This window comes from Ranitomeya variabilis, chromosome 2 (genome assembly GCF_051348905.1).
Source record: "Ranitomeya variabilis isolate aRanVar5 chromosome 2, aRanVar5.hap1, whole genome shotgun sequence".
Taxonomy (NCBI): domain Eukaryota; kingdom Metazoa; phylum Chordata; class Amphibia; order Anura; family Dendrobatidae; genus Ranitomeya; species Ranitomeya variabilis.
The window spans coordinates 551880045-551904230 of NC_135233.1; the positions used below are offsets into that span (position 1 = coordinate 551880045).

The 24186-nt window shown below is 47.2% G+C and overlaps 1 protein-coding gene across 4 annotated transcripts in view; it reads left to right on the forward strand.

Moving 5' to 3' along the window:
- The window catches only part of MBTPS1 (membrane bound transcription factor peptidase, site 1), a 79888-nt gene that overhangs the window by 25377 nt on the left and 30325 nt on the right, over positions 1–24186 (forward strand). Inside the window, exons 9-18 of one of the 4 annotated variants that reach the window (XM_077288186.1) lie at positions 1755–1857; positions 2105–2256; positions 2491–2652; positions 2740–2884; positions 3114–3302; positions 4428–4600; positions 13932–14047; positions 14150–14306; positions 19345–19499; positions 19584–19661. In XM_077288186.1, the coding sequence (XP_077144301.1) occupies positions 1755–1857; positions 2105–2256; positions 2491–2652; positions 2740–2884; positions 3114–3302; positions 4428–4600; positions 13932–14047; positions 14150–14306; positions 19345–19499; positions 19584–19661 (1430 nt within the window). The remainder of the gene's footprint in view (positions 1–1754; positions 1858–2104; positions 2257–2490; positions 2653–2739; positions 2885–3113; positions 3303–4427; positions 4601–13931; positions 14048–14149; positions 14307–19344; positions 19500–19583; positions 19662–24186) is intronic. The other 3 variants (XM_077288188.1, XM_077288187.1, XM_077288189.1) reach the window with 3 other exon arrangements.

Here is a 24186-nt window from a genome sequence, read left to right on the forward strand (position 1 = left end):
GCACCCCTGTCCCATATGTTATGTCTGGTTCTGGCATGTTATTATAAATGCAGTATGTGTCCCATCTCTAATCATATAAAGTGACCATATTCATGAGGAATCGATGATAATAAAAAATGAATCACAAATGCCCAAAATAAATTCTATACAAAATATATCTTTATTGGTAATTAAATACAAACAAGGCAAAACAGTGCTCATAATAAAAAGCAAAAAGTACTGGACCAATCTAGTGAACAATGATGCAAACTGGCAGGGGCCGGCAATCCATAAAAATGAGAGCACTCAAAATAACCCCACATGTGTGCGTATAGAGAGGAGAGTGGCCTCATTGAAAGCTTAATGAAAATGGGCAAGATAAGCATGTCCTTTTAAGGGGAATTACATATCATTCAGTATAGGGTTAGCACAAATCCCCGCATTCCTTCAGGGATGGAAATAAAGTACATAAGAAAAAAAAATGGCTTAAAAAGCCATAGCCAGCTCACCAACCAGTCCTGCAGGTACGGAGCACGTACGGAGCACGGAGGTTCGTCCTGACCCAGACGTCCTAGCAGCAGCAAATCCAATAGAAAATAGATACTCCAGCTCCGATAAAATTGAAGTCTTTATTTATCCAAAATGGTTAAAACGTAGTCCTTACATTTGGTGGACCAAACAGGTGTATATAGATCACGGCTACGCGTTTCGACCTAGATCGGTCAGGCATGATTAAGACCGATCTAGGTCGAAACGCGTAGCTGTGATCTATATACACCTGTTTGGTCCACCAAATGTAAGGACTACATCTTAACCATTTTGGATAAATAAAGACTTCAATTTTATCGGAGCTGGAGTATCTATTTTCAATTGGATTTGCTGATGGAAATAAAGTGCTAATAGTGCATAAATATCCAAGGTAAACATATCTCACCCATAGGATGCCGAGAGCCGCTGCACAGGTACCCCAACGTGCGTTTCGCTGCTGCTTCTTCGGAAGATTCGTTGTAAGGGGAATTGCATATCTTGACCATTTTGGCCACTCTCCTCTCTATACGCACACATGTGGGGTTATTTTGAGTGCTCTCGTTTTTATGGATTGCCTGCCCCTGCCAGTTTGCATCATTGCTCACTAGATCGGTCCAGGAAAGAGATATATCTTGGTACCGTGTTAGCCAGTAGATAGAAAAATGTTTAGAATTGAGAGTCCTCAGTGGTTGATACCTTTTAATGGCTAACTGAAAAGATGGTAACAAATTGCAAGCTTTCGAGACTACTCAGGTCTCTTCATCAGGCATAGACTAATACAAATTCTGAAGAATCACATATTTATGCACAACATAGCACAGAACAACAAAAAAAAAATTTGTATTAGTATATGCCTGATGAAGAGACCTGAGTAGTCTCGAAAGCTTGCAATTTGTTACCATCTTTTCAGTTAGCCATTAAAAGGTATCAACCACTGAGGACTCTCAATTCTAAACATTTTTAGATCGGTCCAGTACTTTTTGCTTTTTATTATGAGCACTGGTTTGCCTTGTTTGTACTTAATTACTAATAAAGATATATTTTGTATAGAATTTCTTTTGGGCATTTGTGATTCATTTTTCATTATTATTGAGTTACATTTGGGAATTTAAAGCTCTTGTTTTGGTTCTTATGTATATCACATACTGCATTTATTAGGCGTCCCTGCAGGAATAGATCACTTGCATGGTCCATGATTTGCATGGAAGTATCTGGACGTCTTTTGGTAAATTGACTGTCTTGTTTAGGACCCTGAACAATCCAGCAGACCAAATGGATGTGATAGGAGTCGGTGGCATTGATTTTGAAGACAACATAGCTAGATTTTCTTCCAGAGGGATGACCACATGGGTAATGTAATCTGTAAATGGTATAAATATTGCAGTATTAGGTCTGCACTGAAGCCAGAACTGCCTGTACCCATTCTATCTCTAATCCTCAGATGGGGGTGCTGGAGTAATAAAGGAGTTACAAAATCTGTGTAATTACCTGTTGCACACATTTATCTAACGTCCTTTTCTGACTGTTTTGTGCCACAATTCTGGTGATTGAGTCGCAACGTTGATGAGTAATATTGTATTTTCTCTGTACATGATAGGAGCTGCCTGGAGGTTATGGCAGGATGAAGCCGGACATTGTCACCTATGGCTCTGGGGTGCGAGGATCTGGCATGAAGGGTGGCTGTCGCTCCTTGTCTGGCACAAGTGTTGCTTCCCCTGTGGTGGCCGGAGCAGTGACTCTGCTTGTCAGGTAACTTTAATATAAAGCACTAAATTACACTTTTCTTTGAAGTCCTATTTCTTGGCTTTATTAAAATGGCATTGTCTACCTTCAGAGGTAAGGGTCCTTGGTATATTTAACTCCTCGACCTCTTCTAGTCCACGACCTATACGGCCCCCAGTGCGCTGCCCCCCAATGTAGGGCTCTGACACAAGTCGCGGAAGCCAGAGGGTGGATGCTTTTCTTATAATGGTCTTTCTCTAGTACTGTGCAGAAAAGGGAGATGGTGAATCCAGCCAGCATGAAACAGGCGCTCATCGCTTCAGCACGCCGACTCCCAGGGGTCAATATGTTTGAGCAAGGACATGGTAAACTAGATCTACTCCGGGCCTACCAGATCCTGAACAGTTACAAGCCGCAGGCCAGGTACGTCTCCTTCCCGAGGTGTAGACTAACCTGTAATGGCCCCGTGTTTGAACAGAGAAGGCATGATCCTTTCTATTTTGTCTCCAGTTTGAGTCCCAGCTATGTGGACCTCACAGAATGTCCCTACATGTGGCCCTACTGTTCTCAGCCCATTTACTATGGTGGGATGCCAACCATTGTGAACATAACCATTCTCAACGGGATGGGAGTCACTGGCAGGGTCGTGGACAAGGTAAGTCTTGGCTGACACTGCAGGGGTGATCCCACATTAAAGGGGAAATCAATTAGTGACAGGGCAACCCCCCGTAAATGGTGTATTGATGACTAAAGCTTCCCCCAGAAATCAGTGAGGCCAGATACTGACATCCCCAAAAAAAAATTTGCCTGGTTGGGAAGGGGTTAAGCTTTAGATTCTTATAGTAATGAGCATTTTAGACTCACGTTTTCCTTATTTCTTGCAGCCTGACTGGCAGCCGTACCTCCCGCACAATGGTGACAACATTGACGTTGCCTTCTCCTACTCGTCTGTGCTGTGGCCTTGGTCTGGATATCTGGCCATCTCCATCTCTGTAGCCAAGAAGGCCGCTTCTTGGGAAGGCATTGCCCAGGGACACGTGATGATTACAGTGGCCTCTCCAGAAGAAAGCGAGGTGCGTACAGCATCACTGGTGATTTCTTTGAGAACTAGGTTCATTTTAATCAGCTTTCATTATTGTTTGTTTTCGGTCCTACTAGGGACCTCCTTCATCAGATCTGAATGCCTATGGAGGAGGAACCCTGGTGATCCAGCGCTTGCGAGCTGTGTTGCGGGGAAGGGCGCTCTTCCCTGTGACACCGCTCACAAGCACATGTGCTGGATCACCAGGGTTTCTCCTCCATAGGCATTCAGTTCTGATTAAGAAGGTCCCTAGTGGGACCGAAAACATTACACAATCATGAAAGCTGATTAAAATGAGCTTAATTCTCAAACAAATTACCGTTTGAGTACAAAGTTTATTTGATATTGTATTGTACGGGCTGGACACCCTACTTGAGCACCACATCCCATCCTTCAAGAGTGTCTTATATTCTATACTGTGTGTGCCACGCTTATCTGCAGTCACTACAGGGGGTGCAGGAGCTCCCAGTGTACAGGAAATTGGTGTCGGCTCCCTCTAGTGGCAGAAGTGAAAGGTGACTTACTTTTCCAAGAATGTCCTGTGCTAGTGCCCTCAGTCCAGCAGAGACAGTGAGGCAGGGGTGGGGCCATTTGGATATTTATACCTTTCTTCAGAGGCCGTACACATCACACTAACTCCACCCACAAGGTGCATCCTGGCACTGGTGACGGGATGTATTCTTTCATTTGCACGGGCCTCAACGTTCAGTAGTGAGCACTGCGTGCATGTGCTCGTACAGAGAAGAAATATAAAGGGCTGGCGGATGTCAGAATACAGATGCTGGCCCGAGCGCTGTAGTCTCCGGGAGTCTGCCCAGGGGCCGGGTAAAGGGTCAGTGAGGATTACCCCCCACCCCTGCAGTAAGGGGTGATGTCGCCATTCCTCCACCTGCTGGACCGCTGCAGAGTCATTGGTGGTTTTATGATGGCTCCACGTCGCCTGATCATTCTGGAGGCCGGTGTAGTGGGGATAACGCCCCTCCTGTCCCTGTGCAAACCACAGGGGCCATGCTGGTAATGAGGGACCAAGTTGACTTTACTTATCTATCTGCTGGGACAGTGCTTTTTAATCTTTTTTTTCTTTTTTCTCTTCTCCTACCCTCTTATCTTTTTGAAGCAGAAGAATGGAGCAGAGCAATTTTCTACAATTAAACTCCCAATCAAGGTGAAGATCATTCCCACGCCGCCACGTAGTAAGAGGGTTCTGTGGGATCAGTACCACAATCTCCGTTACCCACCAGGCTACTTCCCAAGGGACAACCTAAGGATGAAGAATGACCCCTTGGATTGGTGAGATCACACTGCTTCTGGTCTTTACCTTTGGGATAATGTATTTTGAGTTCTTTAGATACTAAGCTTTACATAAGTCAATGGTGCATCTGAATATAAGAAACTATGTGAAACATGTCATCTCAGAAATCTACATTTCTCCACTTCTGAGACCACTACATTATTTTCCTGCTTTCTGAACGCAATTCCCTTCAAAACAGCTCAAATCCATCTTGGTGAAACCAGATAAGTGAGGATCACTCACAGTAAGCCACGCAGACTTGTGCTGTAACTTAACGCTATGGTTATACCTTAGTCTGGCCCCATCATCAAACCTTTCCATACCGTACTGAATTCCCAGCCCTACAGCCCTGTACTGGTGGCCTCTTCTGGCTCTTAAAGATGGCTTCCACACTGCAGCTTGTGAAGGGTAACGGCACGGCAGTCGTGGACAATGGGGGAGTCTGACACAGGGATCCCTGCTTCCTTCTGACGTGCACGGTGTATCAGAGACACTACAGCCATTCTCCACCTACTAGACATTCTTCTGGATACTGCATTTACCTACTGATTTTTAACAATTTTGTAGACCGAAATAAACACTTGTGGGGCGTACAGGACTTACTTTAACCCATTAATGACCGCCGATACGCCTTTTAACGGCGGCAGTTAAGGGTACTTAAACCACAGCGCCGTTAATTAGCGGCGCTGTTGAAAAAGTGAATAGCGCCCCCCAGAGTCGGATTTTCTCTGGGGTCTCGGTTACCTGGGGTAGCCGAGACCCCACAGAACATGATTCGGGTTTTTTTTACCGACCCCCAGGTGGCGATCGCTGGTAATTAACCGTTTACCGGCAGTCTCAAAAAAAAACAAAAAAACGCAATTTCCCATCTAATTTCTGTCCTCCGATGTGATCACACATCAGAGGACAGAGAAATGGGGTCCCCGATCACCCTCCGATACTCACCTGTTTTGCGATCGCCGGTAATTAACTGTTTACCGGCGACCGCAAAAAAAAAGCGATGTGTAATTCTCTGACCTCTGTGATCGCACATCAGAGGACAGAGAAATAGGGGGATTCGGGGACCCTGTTATACTTACCGGTGTCCCTGGGTCCTCCTGTGTCCTCTCCTGGCCGCCGGCTTCTTCCTCCGGCCGGCAGCTAGAGGAGTTGGGGCTAAATTTAGGGTTAGGGTTGGGGCTAAATTTAGGGTTAGGGTTGGGGCTAAATTTAGGGTTGGGGCTAAATTTAGGGTTGGGGCTAAATTTAGGGTTGGGGCTAAATTTAGGGTTGGGGCTAAATTTAGGGTTGGGGCTAAATTTAGGGTTGGGGCTAAATTTAGGGTTGGGGCTAAATTTAGGGTTGGAGTTGGGATTAGGGTTTGGATTAGGGTTGGCAGTAGCGTTAGGTTTGGGATTAGGGTTAAGATTAGGGTTGGGACTAGGGTTAGGGGTGTATTGGGATTAGGGATAGGTTTGAGGGTTAGGGTTGAGATTAGGATTGGGGGTGTGTTTAGGGTTATGGTTGTTTTGGGGTTACGGTTGTGATTATCGTTAGGGTTGGGATTAGGGTTAGGGGTGTGTTGGCGTTAGGGTTGGAGTTAGAATTGGGGGGTTTCCACTGTTTAGGTACATCAGGGGGTCTCAACGCCACAGCCAATTTTGCGCTCAAAAAGTCAAATGGTGCTCCCTCCCTTCTGAGCTCTGCCGTGCGCCCAAACAGTGGTTTACCCCCACATATGGGGCATCAGCGTACTCGGGATAAATTGGACAACAACTTTTGGGGTCCAATTTCTCCTGTTACCCTTGTGAAAATAAAAACTTGGGGGCTAAAATCTTTTTTTGTGGAGAAAAATTTTTTTATTTTCACGACTCTGCATTATAAACTTCTGTGAAGCACTTGGGCATTCAAAGTTCTCACCACACATCTAGATAAGTTCCTTGGGGGGGTCTAGTTTCCAAAATGGGGTCTCTTGTGGGGAGTTTCTACTGTTTAGGTACATCAGGGGCTCTGCAAACGCAACATAACGCCCGCAGACCATTCTATCAAAGTCTGCATTCCAAGCGGCGCTCCTTCCCTTCCGAGCCCCGGTGGGTGCCCAAACAGTGCCTCCCCCCACATATGGGGTATCGGCGCACTCAGGACAAACTAGTCAACAGATTTTGGGGTCCAATGTCTCCTGTTATCCTTGAGAAAATAAAAAATTGCAGGCTAAAAAATAAGTATTTTTTTATTTTCACGGCTCTACGTTATAAACTTCTGTGAAGCACTTGGAGGTTTAAAGTGCTCACCACACATCTAGATAAGTTCCTTAAGGGGTCTAGTTTCCAAAATGGTGTCACTTGTGGCATGTTTCTACTGTTTAGGCACAACAGGGGCTCTCCAAACGCGACATGGCGTCCGATCTCAATTCCAGCCAATTCTACATTGAAAAAGTAAAACGGCACTCCTTCTCTTCCAAGCTCTGCGGTGCGCCGAAAGTGGTTTACCCCCACATATGGGGTATCGGCATATTCAGGAGAAATTGCACAACAAAGTTTATGGTTACATTTCTGTTTTTACACTGGTGAAAAATAAATAAATAAATAAATGGTTCTGAAATAAAATGTTTGCATGTTCATTTTTTTTCCTTCCACATTGTTTCAGTTCCTGTGAAGCACGTAAAAGGTTAATAAACTTCTTGAATGTGGTTTTGAGCACCTTGAGGGGTGCAGTTTTTAGAATGGTGTCACACTTGGTTATTTTCTATTATATAGACCCCTCAAAATGACTTCAAATGTGATGTGGTCCCTAAAAAAAAATGGTGTTGTAAAAATGAGAAATTGCTGGTCAACTTTTAACCCTTATAACTCCCTAACAAAAATTTTGTTTCCAAAATTGTGCTGATGTAAAGTAGACATGTGGGAAATGTTATTTATTAACTATTTTTTTGTGACATATCTCTCTGATTTAAGGGAATAAAAATACAAAGTTTGAAAATTGCAAAATGTTAAAAATTTTAGCCATATTTCTCCTACGTATCATTGGGGGACACAGGACGAATGGGTGTTATGCTGCTGCCACCAGGAGGACACTAAGTTAAGCACACACAAAAGATTAACTCCTCCCCTGCAGTATACACCCACAGGCTGGACAATCCAGAGCCAGTTCTTACTTAGTGTCTCAGGAGGCACTTGGGTCCTCAGGACCCCACCAATTTTTAGTTTTTGATTTAACGGAAAGAAGGGAGCGACAGGCAAATTTTTAGCTCTGATCTCTCCCGCACCAACAACGGGCAAGTACACGGAGCGTTCCTCCTGTATCCTTTCCCGCAACGATGGATGCCAGCCCTGGCTCACCTTTCAGTGTGGCGACGGTTCCCTAGCGTCCCGATCTCCTTCCATCCTTCTCAGGCGACCATGGGGACTAATCATCCACCTAAGTCTCCTGGAGCCAGGGCACAGCCGGACAAATTGACAGGGCGTCCGCGCAGCCGCCCACTGCACCACCACTGATATAGTGGCTGATACATGGCGGCAGTAGCTCTCCACCCTCTCCCTATCATGGTGAAGGTGGATGGAGCATCGGTCCCATCGCACAAGGTAAGTGCGGGGACCGACCAGCTGGCAGCAGGGGGCCCCCCTTACTCTCTTCTAAATGCGGCCCTGCAGCCGCGGGACAATGTGCGGCTCTGCAGCCGCGGGGCAGCGTGCGGCTCTGCAGCCGCGGGGCAACGTGCGGTTCTGCAGCCGCGGGGCAGCGGGTGGCTCTGCAGCCGCGGGGCAGCGTGCGGCTCTATAGCCGCTGGGCAGCGTTTCCTTTCTGAGAGGGCTCGGCGGCTCCCAGGCCTGGGTCGGACTACAGCGCCCGCCCACAAGCATGCCGCCGCCCGCCCACGACACGCCCCCTCCCTGGGCGCTTCTCGCTCCCGAGAAGCGCCCTTCTCACTTCTCGGCGGCCATCTTGGACCAGGAAGTGCACTGGCGGCTCTGCAGCACCGCAGCGCTCAGGACAGGAGGAAAGCTTCAGGATCTCCCTGCCAAGCCACCGCGGATCCTAGGTGAGACGCACCCAATAGGATTGCCTCTCTCCCCTGCCAGTACGCTCACTCCACAGCAAATATGTCACAGTCTAGGCAAAAACGGACTGGAAAGACCCACTCTGTTATTTTTGCTGTGTGCACCTCCTGCAAGATTTCTCTGCCCCGAGGTCACACCACCCCGCTGTGCTCTGCCTGTGAAATGCCCGCGGCACAGGATAATCCGGCCTCTGACCCGGAATGTACTGAACCTAGTACCCCCGCATGGGCGTCCTCCCTTGCTCGATCTGTGGCATCCTTGGAAAGGACGATACAGTCCCTCCGTGAGCCGTCCCTTACCCAGGGTACTTCCAAGGATGATGTAACGCGGTCTAAGAACCCCTCACGGCCCAGAGGTCGTTCCGTTTCCAGAAGCCCTCACTCATATAGAAAGAGGTCCAGGGTAATATCTCCGGTCCGTGATCAGCCTTCTGGTTCAGAGAGCGAAGTCTCTCGTCACTCATCCCCAGATCATAGCAGGGAATCTTTTCTGGACGACGCTTCCAGCGTGTCCTGTTCCCCAGAGTACCGTCATGACCAAGAGACCCTTGATTCTCTCATAGACTCTGTAAGTCAGACTCTACAGTTAGAGGAGGAAGCCCCGTCTAAGGCGGCTCATCCCGTGTCATTTGGGCGGACTACAAAGGCTCATAGGTTTTTTCCCACGCATCCTCAATTCAAGGACATTGTCGATCTCCATAGAGTCCGTCCGGATAAACGCTTCTCAGGTCAGAAGGCTATGCAATTGAAGTATCCGTTTGCTCAGGACCTTGCTAAGGAGTGGTCTCAGTCACCCTCCGTGGACCCGCCAGTGTCGCGGCTAGCCACAAAGGCGGTTCTATCTTCCTCCGAGGGCGCGTCCATCAAGCATCCCACGGATAGACAAATTGATCAGATGGCTCGCTCGGCTTTTGAAGCTTCCTCGGCTTCTCTCTTTCCTTCTTTTGCCGCCACATGGGTTGCAAAAGCCATGTCCCATTGGGCCGAATCTTTAGCCTCTACTGCACTTCATGCCGACTTACCCCCTGAGGTTTCTCACCTGGCCACTCAGATTGCCAGAGCGGGGGACTTTGTAGTTTCCGCATCCTTAGACGCGGCCAACTGTGCCTCACAGGCAGCGGCCAATGCTGTCACGGTCCGCAGATCCCTTTGGCTCAGGGACTGGAAAGCGGACTCAGGATCCAAAAAATCTCTCACGTCCCTTCCATACCAGGGTGAACGTCTGTTTGGGGACAAACTAGATAAAATGATCGCAGACTCCACAGGGGGAAAGAGCAAATTCCTTCCCCAGCAACGGACCTTTCGTCCCTTTCGCAACCAACAGGGCCGAGGCCGATATTTCCGTTTCGGTTCCAACTGGTCCAATCCTTCCTCCGCGCCACCTGGCGTCGGGAGAGGTCAGCGCAAGGACAGAACCTCCCAGCCATCTTACAAACCTTCTCCCTCTTGGAGAGGCAGACCCAGACAACAGGGGTCCAGGGGGTCCAGATCTAACAGGTCTCCTCCTCAATGACTCTTGGCAGACGCCAAAGGACACCGACAGAGTTGGCGGCCGCCTACTCTTCTTTCGGGACGCGTGGCTCTCGGTAGTTCCCGACCGATGGGTCCGCGATCTGGTATCCGTCGGTTACAAGATAGAGTTTGTCTCTCTTCCCCCATCTCGTTTCTTTCAGTCCCCTCCTCCCAGAGCAAGGGTCCGTCAGTATTTCCAGGCCATAAAATCGCTATGGGACGACGGGGTCATCATCCCGGTACCTCAGGACGAAAGGTACCAAGGTTTTTATTCCAATCTTTTCATTGTACCAAAGAAGGACGGCTCCGTACGTCCGATATTGGACCTCAAACTCCTCAACAGGTACGTCCGTGTGCGTCAATTCCGAATGGAGTCCCTCCGCTCGGTAATTGCCTCTCTGGAAGAGGGCGAGTTTCTTGCATCTCTAGATGTTCAAGACGCTTACCTGCACATTCCCATTCTGCCGTCTCATCAGCGCTTTCTCCGCTTCGCGGTCCAGGGCCACCATTTTCAGTTTGTCGCCCTACCGTTCGGGCTGGCCACCGCTCCTCGGGTGTTCACCAAGGTCATGGCGGCTGCCGTGGCCATTCTCCATGCTCGAGGCATAGTGGTGTTGCCCTACCTGGACGACATTCTTATAAAGGGACCCTCTTTCCGGTCCTGTTCAGAGGCGGTAGATGTCACTATAAATACTCTTTCACGCCTGGGCTGGAAACTCAATTTCAAAAAATCTTCCCCAGTCCCGGCCCAAACCATACCCTACCTGGGCATGATCTTAGACTCCTCTCAGGGTCTAGTACTCTTGCCTCCGGAAAAGGTATCTACTCTACAGAGAGAGAGGTCCGGAAGCTTGCTCAACCTCGCTCTCACTCCCTACGCTTCTCCATGAGGGTACTCGGCAGGATGGTGGCGGCAATGGAGGCAGTGCCCTTTGCGGTTTTTCACCTCCGGCCCTTACAACACGCCATTCTGGCAGTATGGGACAGGAATCCCGCCTCGCTCGACCGCCGTCTCCTTCTCTCTCGCCAAATCAGACAATCCCTCAGGTGGTGGACCGAGAGGTCCTCCCTGACTCGGGGGAAGTCTTTCCTTCCGGTGCACTGGCTGGTTGTCACAACGGACGCCAGTCTCTTCGGCTGGGGTGCAGTGTTCCAGCGTCACTCGACCCAGGGTCGCTGGTCGCCGCAGGAGTCCCAGCTACCCATCAATATCTTAGAGATTCGGGCAATCAGACTAGCCCTCCATCATTTTCAGCAGTTCCTCTCCGGACGTGCGGTAAGAGTCCAGTCCGACAACGCTACTGCAGTAGCCTACGTCAACCGCCAAGGGGGCACTCGCAGCAGGGCGGCCATGGTCGAGGTGACGCTAATTCTCCGTTGGGCCGAGGCACATCATTCCATTCTCTCAGCAGTTTTCATACCAGGCGTGGAAAACTGGGAAGCGGACTTTCTAAGTCGCCACAGCCTCGATCCCGGAGAGTGGTCTCTTCATCCCGCAGTCTTTCACCAGATCTGCTCTCGTTGGGGGACCCCGGACGTGGATCTAATGGCATCCCGCCTCAATTGTCAGGTTCCCGTCTTCATGGCCAGGTCTCACGACCCCTCAGCCTTCGGAGCCGACGCTCTCGTCCTCTCATGGCAGGGCTTCAGTCTCCCATACATCTTTCCCCCAATTCCCCTTCTGGGGAAGGTTATCAGGAAGATCAGGGCAGAACGGATTCCAGTAATCCTCATCGCTCCGGATTGGCCACGCAGGACATGGTATGCCGAGATGGTTCAACTGGTCTCAGACGTACCTTGGAGGCTGCCGAATCGCGCAGACCTCCTGTCTCAAGGGCCCATTTACCACCCGAACTCAGAGGCCCTGTGTTTAACGGCGTGGCCGTTGAGTCCTGGGTTCTGAGGCAGAAGGGGTTGTCTCAGACGGTGATATCTACCATGCTCCGTGCACGCAAGTCTTCTTCTATGCGCATCTACCACCGCGCTTGGAAGGCATACTTCGCCTGGTGCAGGGATCGGAGGCGTTCCCCCCTCCGTTTTTCTATTCCTCACATTTTGGAATTCCTCCAATCAGGCGTAGACTTGGGTCTTGCACTCAGCTCTCTTAAGGGCCAAATTTCTGCTCTCTCGGTCCTTTTTCAGAGAAGGATCGCAAACAGATTGCAGGTCAGGACCTTTATCCAGGGGGTTTCTCATATGGTTCCGCCTTACAAGATGCCTTTGGAACCATGGGACCTGAACCTAGTTCTCTGTGCTCTTCAAGAGCCACCTTTTGAGCCCTTGCACGAGGTGTCTTTACTGTTCTTGTCTTGGAAGATTGTCTTCCTCGTGGCTGTCACGTCTATTCGACGTGTCTCTGAGCTGGCAGCTCTGTCGTGCCGACCTCCTTTCCTCGTGTTCCACCAGGATAAGGTAGTTCTGCGGACATGTCCGACTTTTCTTCCGAAGGTCGTTTCCTCTTTCCATCTTAATGAGGAAATTGTTCTTCCCTCACTGTGCCCTGCGCCTTCCCACCCCACGGAAAGGGCGCTCCACACTCTGGACTTAGTGAGGGGTCTCAGACGTTATGTCTCCAGGACTGCGTCTTTCCGTAGATCAGATGCCTTGTTTGTTCTTCCGGAGGGGCCACGGAAGGGACTACCCGCTTCCAAGGCCTCCATTGCCAAGTGGATTCGTTCCGCCATCCAAGAGTCCTACCGTGTCAAGGGTCACGCTGCACCTCCGGGGATCAAGGCTCATTCTACCCGGTCAGTCGGCGCGTCCTGGGCCATCCGGCACCAGGCATCGGCAGCACAAGTCTGCAAGGCTGCTACATGGTCCAGTCTACATACGTTCACGAAACACTACCATGTGCACTTTCAGGCTTCGGCAGACGCTTCCGTCGGTAGGCGAATCCTACAAGCGGCTGTGTCTCATCTGTAGTTGTAGGCTCGCACAGCATTTATAACTTCAGGTGACCCACCCAGGGACTGCTTTGGGACGTCCCATTCGTCCTGTGTCCCCCAATGATACGTAGGAGAAAAGGAGATTTTTGTGTACTCACCGTAAAATCTTTTTCTCCGAGTCATCATTGGGGGACACAGCACCCTCCCTGTTAGCCTAGTTGGCTCAATTGTTCTTTTCAGTCTGTGTTTTGACTATGACATGTTTTCTGTTTGATAACTGGTTTACTCCTACTGCTTTGTTACCGAACTGGCTCTGGATTGTCCAGCCTGTGGGTGTATACTGCAGGGGAGGAGTTAATCTTTTGTGTGTGCTTAACTTAGTGTCCTCCTGGTGGCAGCAGCATAACACCCATTCGTCCTGTGTCCCCCAATGATGACTCGGAGAAAAAGATTTTACGGTGAGTACACAAAAATCTCCTTTTCTGTTTTTTTCATAAATAATCGCAAGTAATATCGAAGAAATCTTACCACTAACATGAAGTACAATATGTCACGAAAAAACCATGTCAGAATCAGCAGGATCTGTTAAAGCATTCCAGAGTTATAACCTCATAAAGAGACAGTGGTCAGAATTGTAAAAATTGGCTCGGTCATTAAGTACCAAATTGGCTCTCACTAAGGGGTTAAAATAGGTGTGTATGTACACGGCCTTTCTTGAAGTGGAGGATGGTCTCTGGTGACAGGTCCTTTCTTTCATTGTGGCCTTGTCAGCCTCCTCTCTTCTGTAGCAATGCCCTGGGTGTTCCTGCATCTGTAAAGTTGTAATTTTCTGCCTGAATGTTTGAGTTCTGTAGTCCTGGATGTCGATGTGGCTTCTTAAACACTCGTCTCTTACAGGAATGGTGACCACGTTCACACCAACTTCAGAGACATGTACCAACACCTGAGAAGTATGGGCTACTTTGTAGAAGTATTGGGGTCGCCCTTAACATGCTTTGATGCCAGCCAATATGGTAAAAACAGATTTTTACACAGGAAAACCAATATAACATGCAAGATAATTTAATGTTTTAATTAATCAGGTCATTCATGTAACTATTTGATTTGGCCTCTAGGAACTCTGCTTATTGTAGACAGTGAAGAAGAATTTTTCCCTGAGGAAATATCTAAGCTCCGCAGGGACGTGGGCAACGGTCTGTCACTAATGGTCTTCAGCGACTGGTACAACACATCCGTTATGAGAAAAGTCAAGTTCTATGATGAAAACACCAGGTGGGTTTTAATATTCTACTCCCCACCCCTGAGGAGCAGCTGGTCTGTTCTCAGCAATGGTTTTCAGTGTGCAAAGCTGTGCTGTGCCCCCTCTGTGCGCGGTGTAAACCTGTCCACTGCCAGAGCTGAATGAAGGCTGATCGGATGGAGTGCTGGACCTACACCGTGGTGATCTAGGCGATCTATTGAGACAACCACTTTAACCCCTTCACGACCTTTGATAAACCCTACAATCATGGTCAAGATGGGGTTTTCTTGTGATGACTACAGTTATGTCAATCATGTGGGGAGCTTGGCTTAAGTGATGGTAGAGCCCAGGATGTCACATCCAGGGGTGGTGCCTGCACCCGCTCAGCTGTTTAACCCCCCCACTAAATGGTGGGATCAATGGTGATCTCTGTATTTAGAACACTAGGGAGGGGGAGCCACACAATGTAACCGTGGGCTCTCAATCATTGTTATGTAATGATTTGTTGGACCACACCAGGAGCAGGGTCTAAAAGGCATTTTGTCAGTCACTGACGTGTATTGCAACGCATTATACCTCTAGTCAGGTAATAAACATTTAGTCCAGTTTTGGGACTAAGTTTGTTTCTCCACCCCCCCATATGCTCCAACTGTCTTCCTCTGCCACTTCTAAAATTTGTTTCCTCTGATGGGAATATATATATATATATATTACAGTTGTGGCCAAAAGTATTGACACCCCTGCAATTCTGTCATATAATACTCAGTTTCTTCCTGAAAATGATTGCAAACACAAATTCTTTGGTATTATCTTCATTTAATTTGTCTTAAATGAAAAAACACAAAAAGAATTGTCCTAAAGCTAAATTGGCTATAATTCCACACCAAACATAAAAAAGGGGGTTGACAAAAGTATTGGCACTGTTCGAAAAATCATGTGATGCTTCTCTAATTTGTGTAATTAACAGCACCTGTAACTTACCTGTGGCACCTAGCAGGTGTTGGCAATAACTAAATCACACTTGCAGCCAGTTGACATGGATTAAAGTTGACTCAACCTCTGTCCTGTGTCCTTGTGTGTACTACATTGAGCATGGAGAAAAGAAAGGCCAAAGAACTGTCTGAGGACTTGAGAAACCAAATGGTGAGGAAGCATGAGCAATCTCAAGGCTACAAGTCCATCTCCAAAGACCTGAATGTTCCTGTGTCTACCGTGCGCAGTGTCATCAAGAAGTTTAAAGCCCATGGCACTGTGGCTAACCTCCCTAGATGTGGACGGAAAAGAAAAATTGACAAGCGATGTCAACGCAAGATTGTGCGGATGTTGGATAAAGAACCTCGACTAACATCCAAACAAGTTCAAGCTGCCCTGCAGTCCTAGGGTACAACAGTGTCAACCCGTACTATCTGACGGCGTCTGAATGAAAAGGGACTGTATGGTAGGAGACCCAGGAAGACCCCACTTCTTAGGCCGGCGTCACACTCAGCGTAAGACAATACGGTCCGTATTTTACGGCCGTAATACGGTGAAATGTTCCCAAAATATTGATCCGTAGTCAGGGTGTGTCAGCGTATTTTGCGCATGGCATCCTCCGTATGTAATCCGTATGGCATCCGTACTGCGAGATTTTCGCGCAGGCTTGCAAAACCGACATCTAATGGATTTATGTGCTCAAATGTTCGGGAAAACATATATACAGTGTGTATATATATATATATATATATATATATATATATATATATATATATATATATTCTGTATTTAGATTTCATTCAGCGCGATGTGTTAAAAGCCGGTAATTCAATTGCCGGCTTCTCATTTCTCCTGCACAAACCCGACAGGATATGAGACATGGTTTACATACAGTAAACCATCTCATATCCCCTTTTTTTTTTTTTGCATATTCCACACTACTAATGTTAGTAGTGTGTATGTGCAAAATTTCAGCGCTGTAGCTGCTGAAATAAAGGGTTAAATGGCGGAAAAAATTGGCGTGGGCTCCCGCGCAATTTTCTCCGCCAGAATGGTAAAGCCAGTGACCGAGGGCAGATATTAATAGCCAGGAGAGGGTCCATGGTTATTGGCCCCCCCGTGGCTAAAAACATCTGCCCCCAGCCACCCCAGAAAAGGCACATCTGGAAGATGCGCCTATTCTGGCGCTTGGCCACTCTCTTCCCACTCCCTGTAGCGGTGGGATATGGGGTAATGAAGGGTTAATGCCACCTTGCTATTGGAAGGTGACATTAAGCCAGATTAATAATGGAGAGGCGTCAATTATGTCACCTATCCATTATTAATCCAATAGTACGAAAGGGTTAAAAAACACACACACACACACACACACACACACAATGATTTAAAAGTATTTTAATGAAATAAACACAGCGGTTGTTGTAATAATTTATTGTTCTCTCAATCCATCAGGAACACCCTCGCTTGGAAAAATAATAAACGCACAAGATACATACCTTCTGGTGAACCGTCTCGTCCCACGAAGTAATCCATCTGAAGGGGTTAACTAATATTACAGGCAGGAGCCCTGCTAAATGCAGCTGTGCTCCGTGCTTGTAATTCCCCAGCGAATGAATGAAATGTAGGTCATTGACCTACATTTCCTTCAGTCGCGGTGATGCGCCCCCTGGTGGATGTCCTCATATGACCTGGAGCGTGGGAAAAAGTTCCCAGGCTGCAGTTCATGAGAACATCCACCAGAGGGCGCCTCACCGCGACTGAAGGAAATGTAGGTCAATGACCTACATTTCATTCATTCGCTGGGGAATTACAAGCACGGAGCACAGCTGCATTTAGCAGGGCTCCTGCCTGTAATATTAGTTAACCCCTTCAGATGGATTACTTCGTGGGACGAGACGGTTCACCAGAAGGTATGTATCTTGTGCGTTTATTATTTTTCCAAGCGAGGGTGTTCCTGATGGATTGAGAGAACAATAAATTATTACAACAACCGCTGTGTTTATTTCATTAAAATACTTTTAAATCATTGTGTGTGTGTGTGTGTGTGTGTTTTTTAACCCTTTCGTACTATTGGATTAATAATGGATAGGTGACATAATTGACGCCTCTCCATTATTAATCTGGCTTAATGTCACCTTCCAATAGCAAGGTGGCATTAACCCTTCATTACCCCATATCCCACCGCTACAGGGAGTGGGAAGAGTGGCCAAGTGCCAGAATAGGCGCATCTTCCAGATGTGCCTTTTCTGGGGTGGCTGGGGGCAGATGTTTTTAGCCACGGGGGGGCCAATTACCATGGACCCTCTCCTGGCTATTAATATCTGCCATCGGTCACTGGCTTTACCATTCTGGCGGAGAAAATTGCGCGGGAGCCCACGCCAATTTTTTCCGCCATTTAACCCTTTATTTCAGCAGCTACAGCGCTGAAATTTTGCACATACACACTACTAACATTAGTAGTGTGGAATATGCAAAAAAAAAGGGGATATGAGATGGTTTACTGTATGTAAACCATGTCTCATATCCTGTCGGGTTTGTGCAGGAGAAATGAAAAGCCGCAATTGAATTACCGACTTTTCACTAACAGCGCTGCGTATTTCTCGCAAGTCACACTGCAGGTCCGTGTGGAATCCGTATTTTTCTCGCCCCCATAGACTTTCATTAGCGATTTTTTTTTTTTTTTTTTTTTTTTTTTTTTTTTTTTTTTTTTGCGCAATACGCTGACAAACGCAGCATGCTGCGATTTTGTACGGCCGTAGAAAGCCGTATAATACTGAACCGTAATATACGGCTAATAGGAGCAGCCCCATTGAGAATAATTGTGCCGTATGTAATGCGAGTTTTACGGACGTAGTTGCTGCGCTCTTACGTCCGTAAAACTCGTCAGTGTGACGCCGGCCTTACCCGAGACATAAAAAAGCCAGGCTGGAGTTTTCCAAAACTTACCTGAAAAAGCCTAAAACATTTTGGAAGAATGTTCTCTGGTCAGATGAGACAAAAGTAGAGCTTTTGGGGCAAAGGCATCAACATAGAGTTTACAGGCGAAAAAAAGAGGCATTCAAAGAAAAGAACATGGTCCCTACAGTCAAACATGGCGGAGGTTCCCTGATGTTTTGGGGTTGCTTTGCTGCCTCTGGCACTGGACTGCTTGACCGTGTGCATGGCATTATGAAGTCTGAAGACTACCAACAAATTTTGCAGCATAATGTAGGGCCCAGTGTGAGAAAGCTGGGTCTCCCTCAGAGGTCATGGGTCTTCCAGCAGGACAATGACCCAAAACACACTTCAAAAAGCACTAGAAAATGGTTTGAGAGAAAGCACTGGAGACTTCTAAGGTGGCCAGCAATGAGTCCAGACCTGAATCCCATAGAACACCACCTGTGGAGAGTTCTAAAAATGGCAGTTTGGAGAAGGCACTCTTCAAATATCAGGGACCTGGAGCAGTTTGCCAAAGAAGAATGGTCTAAAATTCCAGCAGAGCATTGTAAGAAACTCATTGATGGTTACCGGAAGCGGTTGGTCGCAGTTATTTTGGCTAAAGGTTGTGCAACCAAGTATTAGGCTGAGGGTGCCAATACTTTTGTCTGGCCCATTTTTGGAGTTTTGTGTGAAATGATCAATGTTTTGCTTCATTCTCTTTTGTGTTTTTTCATTTAAGACAAATTAAATGAAAAGATAATACCAAAGAATTTGTGTTTGCAATCATTTTCAGGAAGAAACTGAGTATTATCTGACAGAATTGCAGGGGTGCCAATACTTTTGGCCACAACTGTGTGTGTGTGTGTGTGTGTGTGTGTGTGTGTGTGTGTGTGTGTGTGTGTGTGTGTGTGTGTGTGTGTGTGTGTGTGTGTGTGTGTATATATGCACCACCCACCCCAGCCCCACCTTAGGGCATGAGCATATCATTAACACAAAACTGAAAATAAAGATTAAAGAACAACCACAAGACGGATTTAATCAATCAAGCAAGGTATCACTGTAATCAGTATAACGGTGCCAACCTGACAGTGTAGGTTACTGTGCACCATCCTGCTGACAGGTTCCCTTAACACTTGTTCTCCCGTCTTGTTCTCCCGTTTTTTTTATTTCCTGGTTTAGGTTGATAAACTCTTGTCTTCCTTCCTCCAGGCAGTGGTGGATGCCGGATACAGGAGGTGCTAATATTCCAGCCTTAAATGATCTGCTGTCAGTGTGGAATATGGCTTTCAGTGATGGCATATATGAAGGAGACTTTACCATGGCTAATCATGACAGTGAGTACATGACTGCTTGCTCCCCCATCCTCTGTTTCTTTAATATTGTATTCTTGCATATTCACTTTTTTTTTTTCTTGTTAGTGTATTATGCATCTGGCTGCAGCATAGCTCGGTTCCCAGAAGATGGCGCTGTGCTGTCACAAACATTAAAGGACCAAGGTACGGCATATTATTATTATTATTATTATTATTATTATTATTATTTATTGTTATAGCGCCATTTATTCCATGGCGCTTTACAAGTGAGGAGGGGTATACATAATAAAAACAAGTACAATAATCTTGAACAATACAAGTCATAACTGGTACAGGAGGAGTGAGGACCCTGCCCGCGAGGGCTCACAATCTACAAGGGATGGGTGAGAATACAGTAGGTGAGGATAGAGCTGATCGTGCAGCGGTTGGTTGATCGGTGGTTACTGCAGGTTGTAGGCTTGTCGGAAGAGGTGGGTCTTCAGATTCTTTTTGAAGGTTTCGATGGTGGGCGAGAGTCTGATGTGTTGTGGTAGAGGGTTCCAGAGTAGGGGTGATACGCGAGAGAAATCTTGTATACGATTGTGGGAAGAGGAGATAAGAGGGGAGTAGAGAAGGAGATCTTGTGAGGATCGGAGGTTGCGTGTAGGAAAGTACCGGGAGATGAGGTCACAGATGTAAGGAGGAGACAGGTTGTGGATGGCTTTGTACGTCATGGTTAGGGTTTTGTACTGGAGTCTCTGGGCAATGGGGAGCCAGTGAAGGGATTGACAGAGGGGAGAGGCCGGAGAATAGCGGGGGGACAGGTGGATTAGTCGGGCAGCAGAGTTTAGAATAGATTGGAGGGGTGCGAGAGTGTTTGAGGGGAGGCCACAGAGCAGGAGGTTGCAGTAGTCAAGACGAGAGATGATGAGGGCATGGACTAGGGTTTTTGCAGATTCTTGGTTGAGGAATGAACGGATTCGTGCAATATTTTTGAGTTGAAGTCGGCAGGAAGTGGAAAGGGCTTGGATGTGTGGTTTGAAGGAGAGATCAGCGTCAAGGATAACCCCGAGGCAGCGAGCTTGTGGGACTGGGGAGAGTGGGCAGCCATTTACTGTAATGGATAGGTTCGTTGGGGGGGTCACGTGAGATGGGGGAAAGATGATGAATTCTGTTTTGTCCATGTTAAGTTTCAGAAATTTAGCGGAGAAGAAGGATGAAATAGTGGACAGACATTGAGGGATTCTGGTTAGTAGGGAGGTGATATCTGGTCCAGAGATGTAGATCTGTGTGTCATCAGCATAGAGGTGATACTGAAAGCCATGAGATTCTATGAGCTGTCCCAGGCCAAAGGTGTAAATGGAGAAGAGCAGGGGCCCAAGGACTGAACCTTGTGGGACTCCGACAGATAGGGGGCGAGGTGAGGAGGTGGTGTGTGAGTGGGAGACGCTGAATGTCCGGTCTGTTAGGTATGATGAGATCCAGGATAGGGCCAAGTCTGTGATGCCAAGGGATGAGAGGGTCTGTAATAATAGGGAATGGTCCACTGTGTCAAAGGCAGCCGACAGGTCGAGGAGGAGGAGAACAGAGTAGTGTCGCTTGCTCTTGGCGGTTAAAAGGTCAGTGGTGACCTTAGTTAGGGCAGTTTCAGTGGAATGGTGTGGCCGGAAGCCAGATTGTAAGCGGTCAAAGAGGGAGCAAGAAGAGAGATGGGAGGACAGTTCAAGGTAGCCCTTAGTGTGGCCTCTGCCTTCTGATCTATTGGAACATCTTTCTATCCTTAATTCAGTCTCGCTCGGCTTCTGTATGCTCCAAGCTTTTAGGTTTGTGTTGGTTATGGAGCTGTGTAACATATTCCTGCTGATATTTTGCCAACTCGTGTAGCTGTGATTCCTGGTGGAATATCACATATCCCCCATGTAATGGGTGTGTCTTGCCCCACATGTAACCCAGATACACCTTAGGTGTTCTGTTCCACACTCCCCTTTATTCCTCCACAGCTGTGAGGCTGTGGCCAGGAGTTACATGGCGGGCAGGGCACACACACTCCTATTATCAACCACCATTTCATTCCCCAACACATTGTCACACATCTTGTAGTTCTTAGATTTATTTATTTTTTTTGTTTTGCAACCATTAAAAGAAAATGTTGGCGGTGGCCTTGTGTGTTGATAATGGTTCCGGCGGCCTTGTGTGTTGGTCATGTTGCCGGCGGCGGCCTTGTGTTGTGTTGCCGGCGGCGGCCTTGTGTGTTGGTCGTGGTGCCGGCGGCGGCCTTGTGTGCTGGTTGTGGTGCCGGCGGCACCCTTGTGTGTTGATAAACGATAAAGGTTGCACCAGGATTTACCAAGAATGATTACTCTAGAACAGACACTGCATTACTGCTATAGAAAATGGGGAGGGGGAGAAGCACTATAATGTGTATATATATGAAATCTTCGTCTGCAAACTTGATATGTAAATACAGTAAAAATAATGAACTTGGTGCATAGACTGGCCAAGATATGAGTCCATCTGCCATGTCAAGGCGTCCTTCAAAAGTTGCGTCCCTGTCCTTATGTCGCCTCTCGCGGGCTTTTTTTTTTTTTTTTTTCTTCTCTCAGCTTACACTACCGTTCCAAAGTTTTGGGTCACTTAGAAATTTCCTTATTTTTGAAAGAAAAGCAGTTTTTTTCCGATAACATTAAATGATTCAGAAATACTCTATACATTGTTAATGTGGTAAATGACTATTCTAGCTGCAAACTAAAACAGGAGAAAAACGAGTCACATTAAGCCTGGATATAATCAAAATATCCTTTATTATAAACCTAGTATCAATTCCATTTTAAAAACAGATATACAACACAGTGCATGAGTATAGGTAAATTCACTAGGTAGCTAAACAGTGATTACTATGGTGCAACCCTTAAACCGGGACACATAACAGGACATAGGTATTGAAAAAATAAGAAAAATAGTACAGTACGGGACCGGGACCCAGTTCAGGACATTCTACTATAAATGGGTAACTAATACATCTATCTATGTTTACACAAGCAGCATGGGCGTAGTTATGTGGCACATGATGGCGGTATGTACTGTGGCAATCTAGCCGTGTAAGGACATTTTACTCTGCCATGTGCTGCTGATTGTGGGCCTTTACTTTTGTTTGTATGCATTGGATCCTCTTGTGTACTATTTTTCTTATTTTTTCAATACCTATGTCCTGTTATGTGTCCCGGTTTAAGGGTTGCACCATAGTAATCACTGTTTAGCTACCTAGTGAATTTACCTATACTCATGCACTGTGTTGTATATCTGTTTTTAAAATGGAATTGATACTAGGTTTATAATAAAGGATATTTTGATTATATCCAGGCTTAATGTGACTCGTTTTTCTCCTGTTTTAGTAAGCTTATGATCGAGTGGCTTTAAAGGGAACCTGTCACCCCCAAAATGGCTGGTGAGGTAAGCTCACCGGCATCAGGGGCTTATCTACAGCATTCTGTAATGCTGTAGATAAGCCCCCAATGTTACCTGAAAGAGGAGAAAAAGACGTTAGATTATACTCACCCAGGGGCAGTCCCGCTCTGGTCCGCGTCCGATGGGTGTCTCCGGTCCGCTCCGGCGCCTCCCATCTTCATTCCATGGCGTCCTCTTCGGGTCTTTACGCCGCGGCTCCGGCGCAGGCGTACTTTGTCTGCCCTGTTGAGGGCAGAGCAAAGTACTGCAGTGCGCAGGCGCCGGAAAGGTCAGAGAGGCCCGGCGCCTGCGCAATGCAGTACTTTGCTCTGCCCTCAATAGGGCAGACAAAGTACGCCTGCGCCGGAGCCGCGGCGCGAAGACCCGAAGAGGACGTCATGGAACGAAGATGGGAGGCGCCGGAGCGGACCGGAGACACCCATCGGACGCGGACCAGAGCGGGACTGCCCCTGGGTGAGTATAATCTAACGTCTTTTTCTCCTCTTTCAGGTAACATCGGCGGCTTATCTACAGCATTACAGAATGCTGTAGATAAGCCCCTGATGCCGGTGAGCTTACCTCACCAGCCATTTTGGGGGTGACAGGTGCCCTTTAAATGTAAAAGAAATTCTCTGACGCTTAATTTTTGTTCTAGCTGCAAACGTCTGGTTTGTAATTCAATATCTTCATAGGTGTATAGAGGCCCATTTCCAACAACCATCACTCCAGTGTTCTTATGGTACTTTGTGTTTGCTAACTGTGTAAGAAGGCTAGAAGGGTTAGAATACCCTTGTGCAAGTATGTTAGCACAGCTGAAAACAGTTTGGCTGATTAGAGAACGTATAAACCTGACCTTCCTTTGAGCTAGTTGAGAATCTGGAGCATTACATTTGTTGGTTCCATTAAACTCTCAAAATGGCCAGAAAAAAGGAACTTTCATGTGAAACTCGACAGTCTATTCTTGTTCTTAGGGTGGTTTCACACTTGCGTTTTTGTCTGCAGCGTTTTTTGCACAAAAAAAGCATGCGTTTTTTTCCCTATATTTAACATTGAAAACGCATGCGTTTTTTTTGTACGCGTTCGCATGCGTTTGAAAACGCGACCAGTTTTTTTCTGCATGCGTTCATTTTCAGAAATGCAACCTGCAGTATTTTCTTGCGGCGTTTTTTTGCCGCGAAAAAACGCATGCGTTTTTTTCCCGTCTCCCATGACAGCACACCTGAGAGAGGGATCCGCCCAGTCAGGACAGGAAACCTACTGAAATAAAAGGGCGGTACCTCTCCCT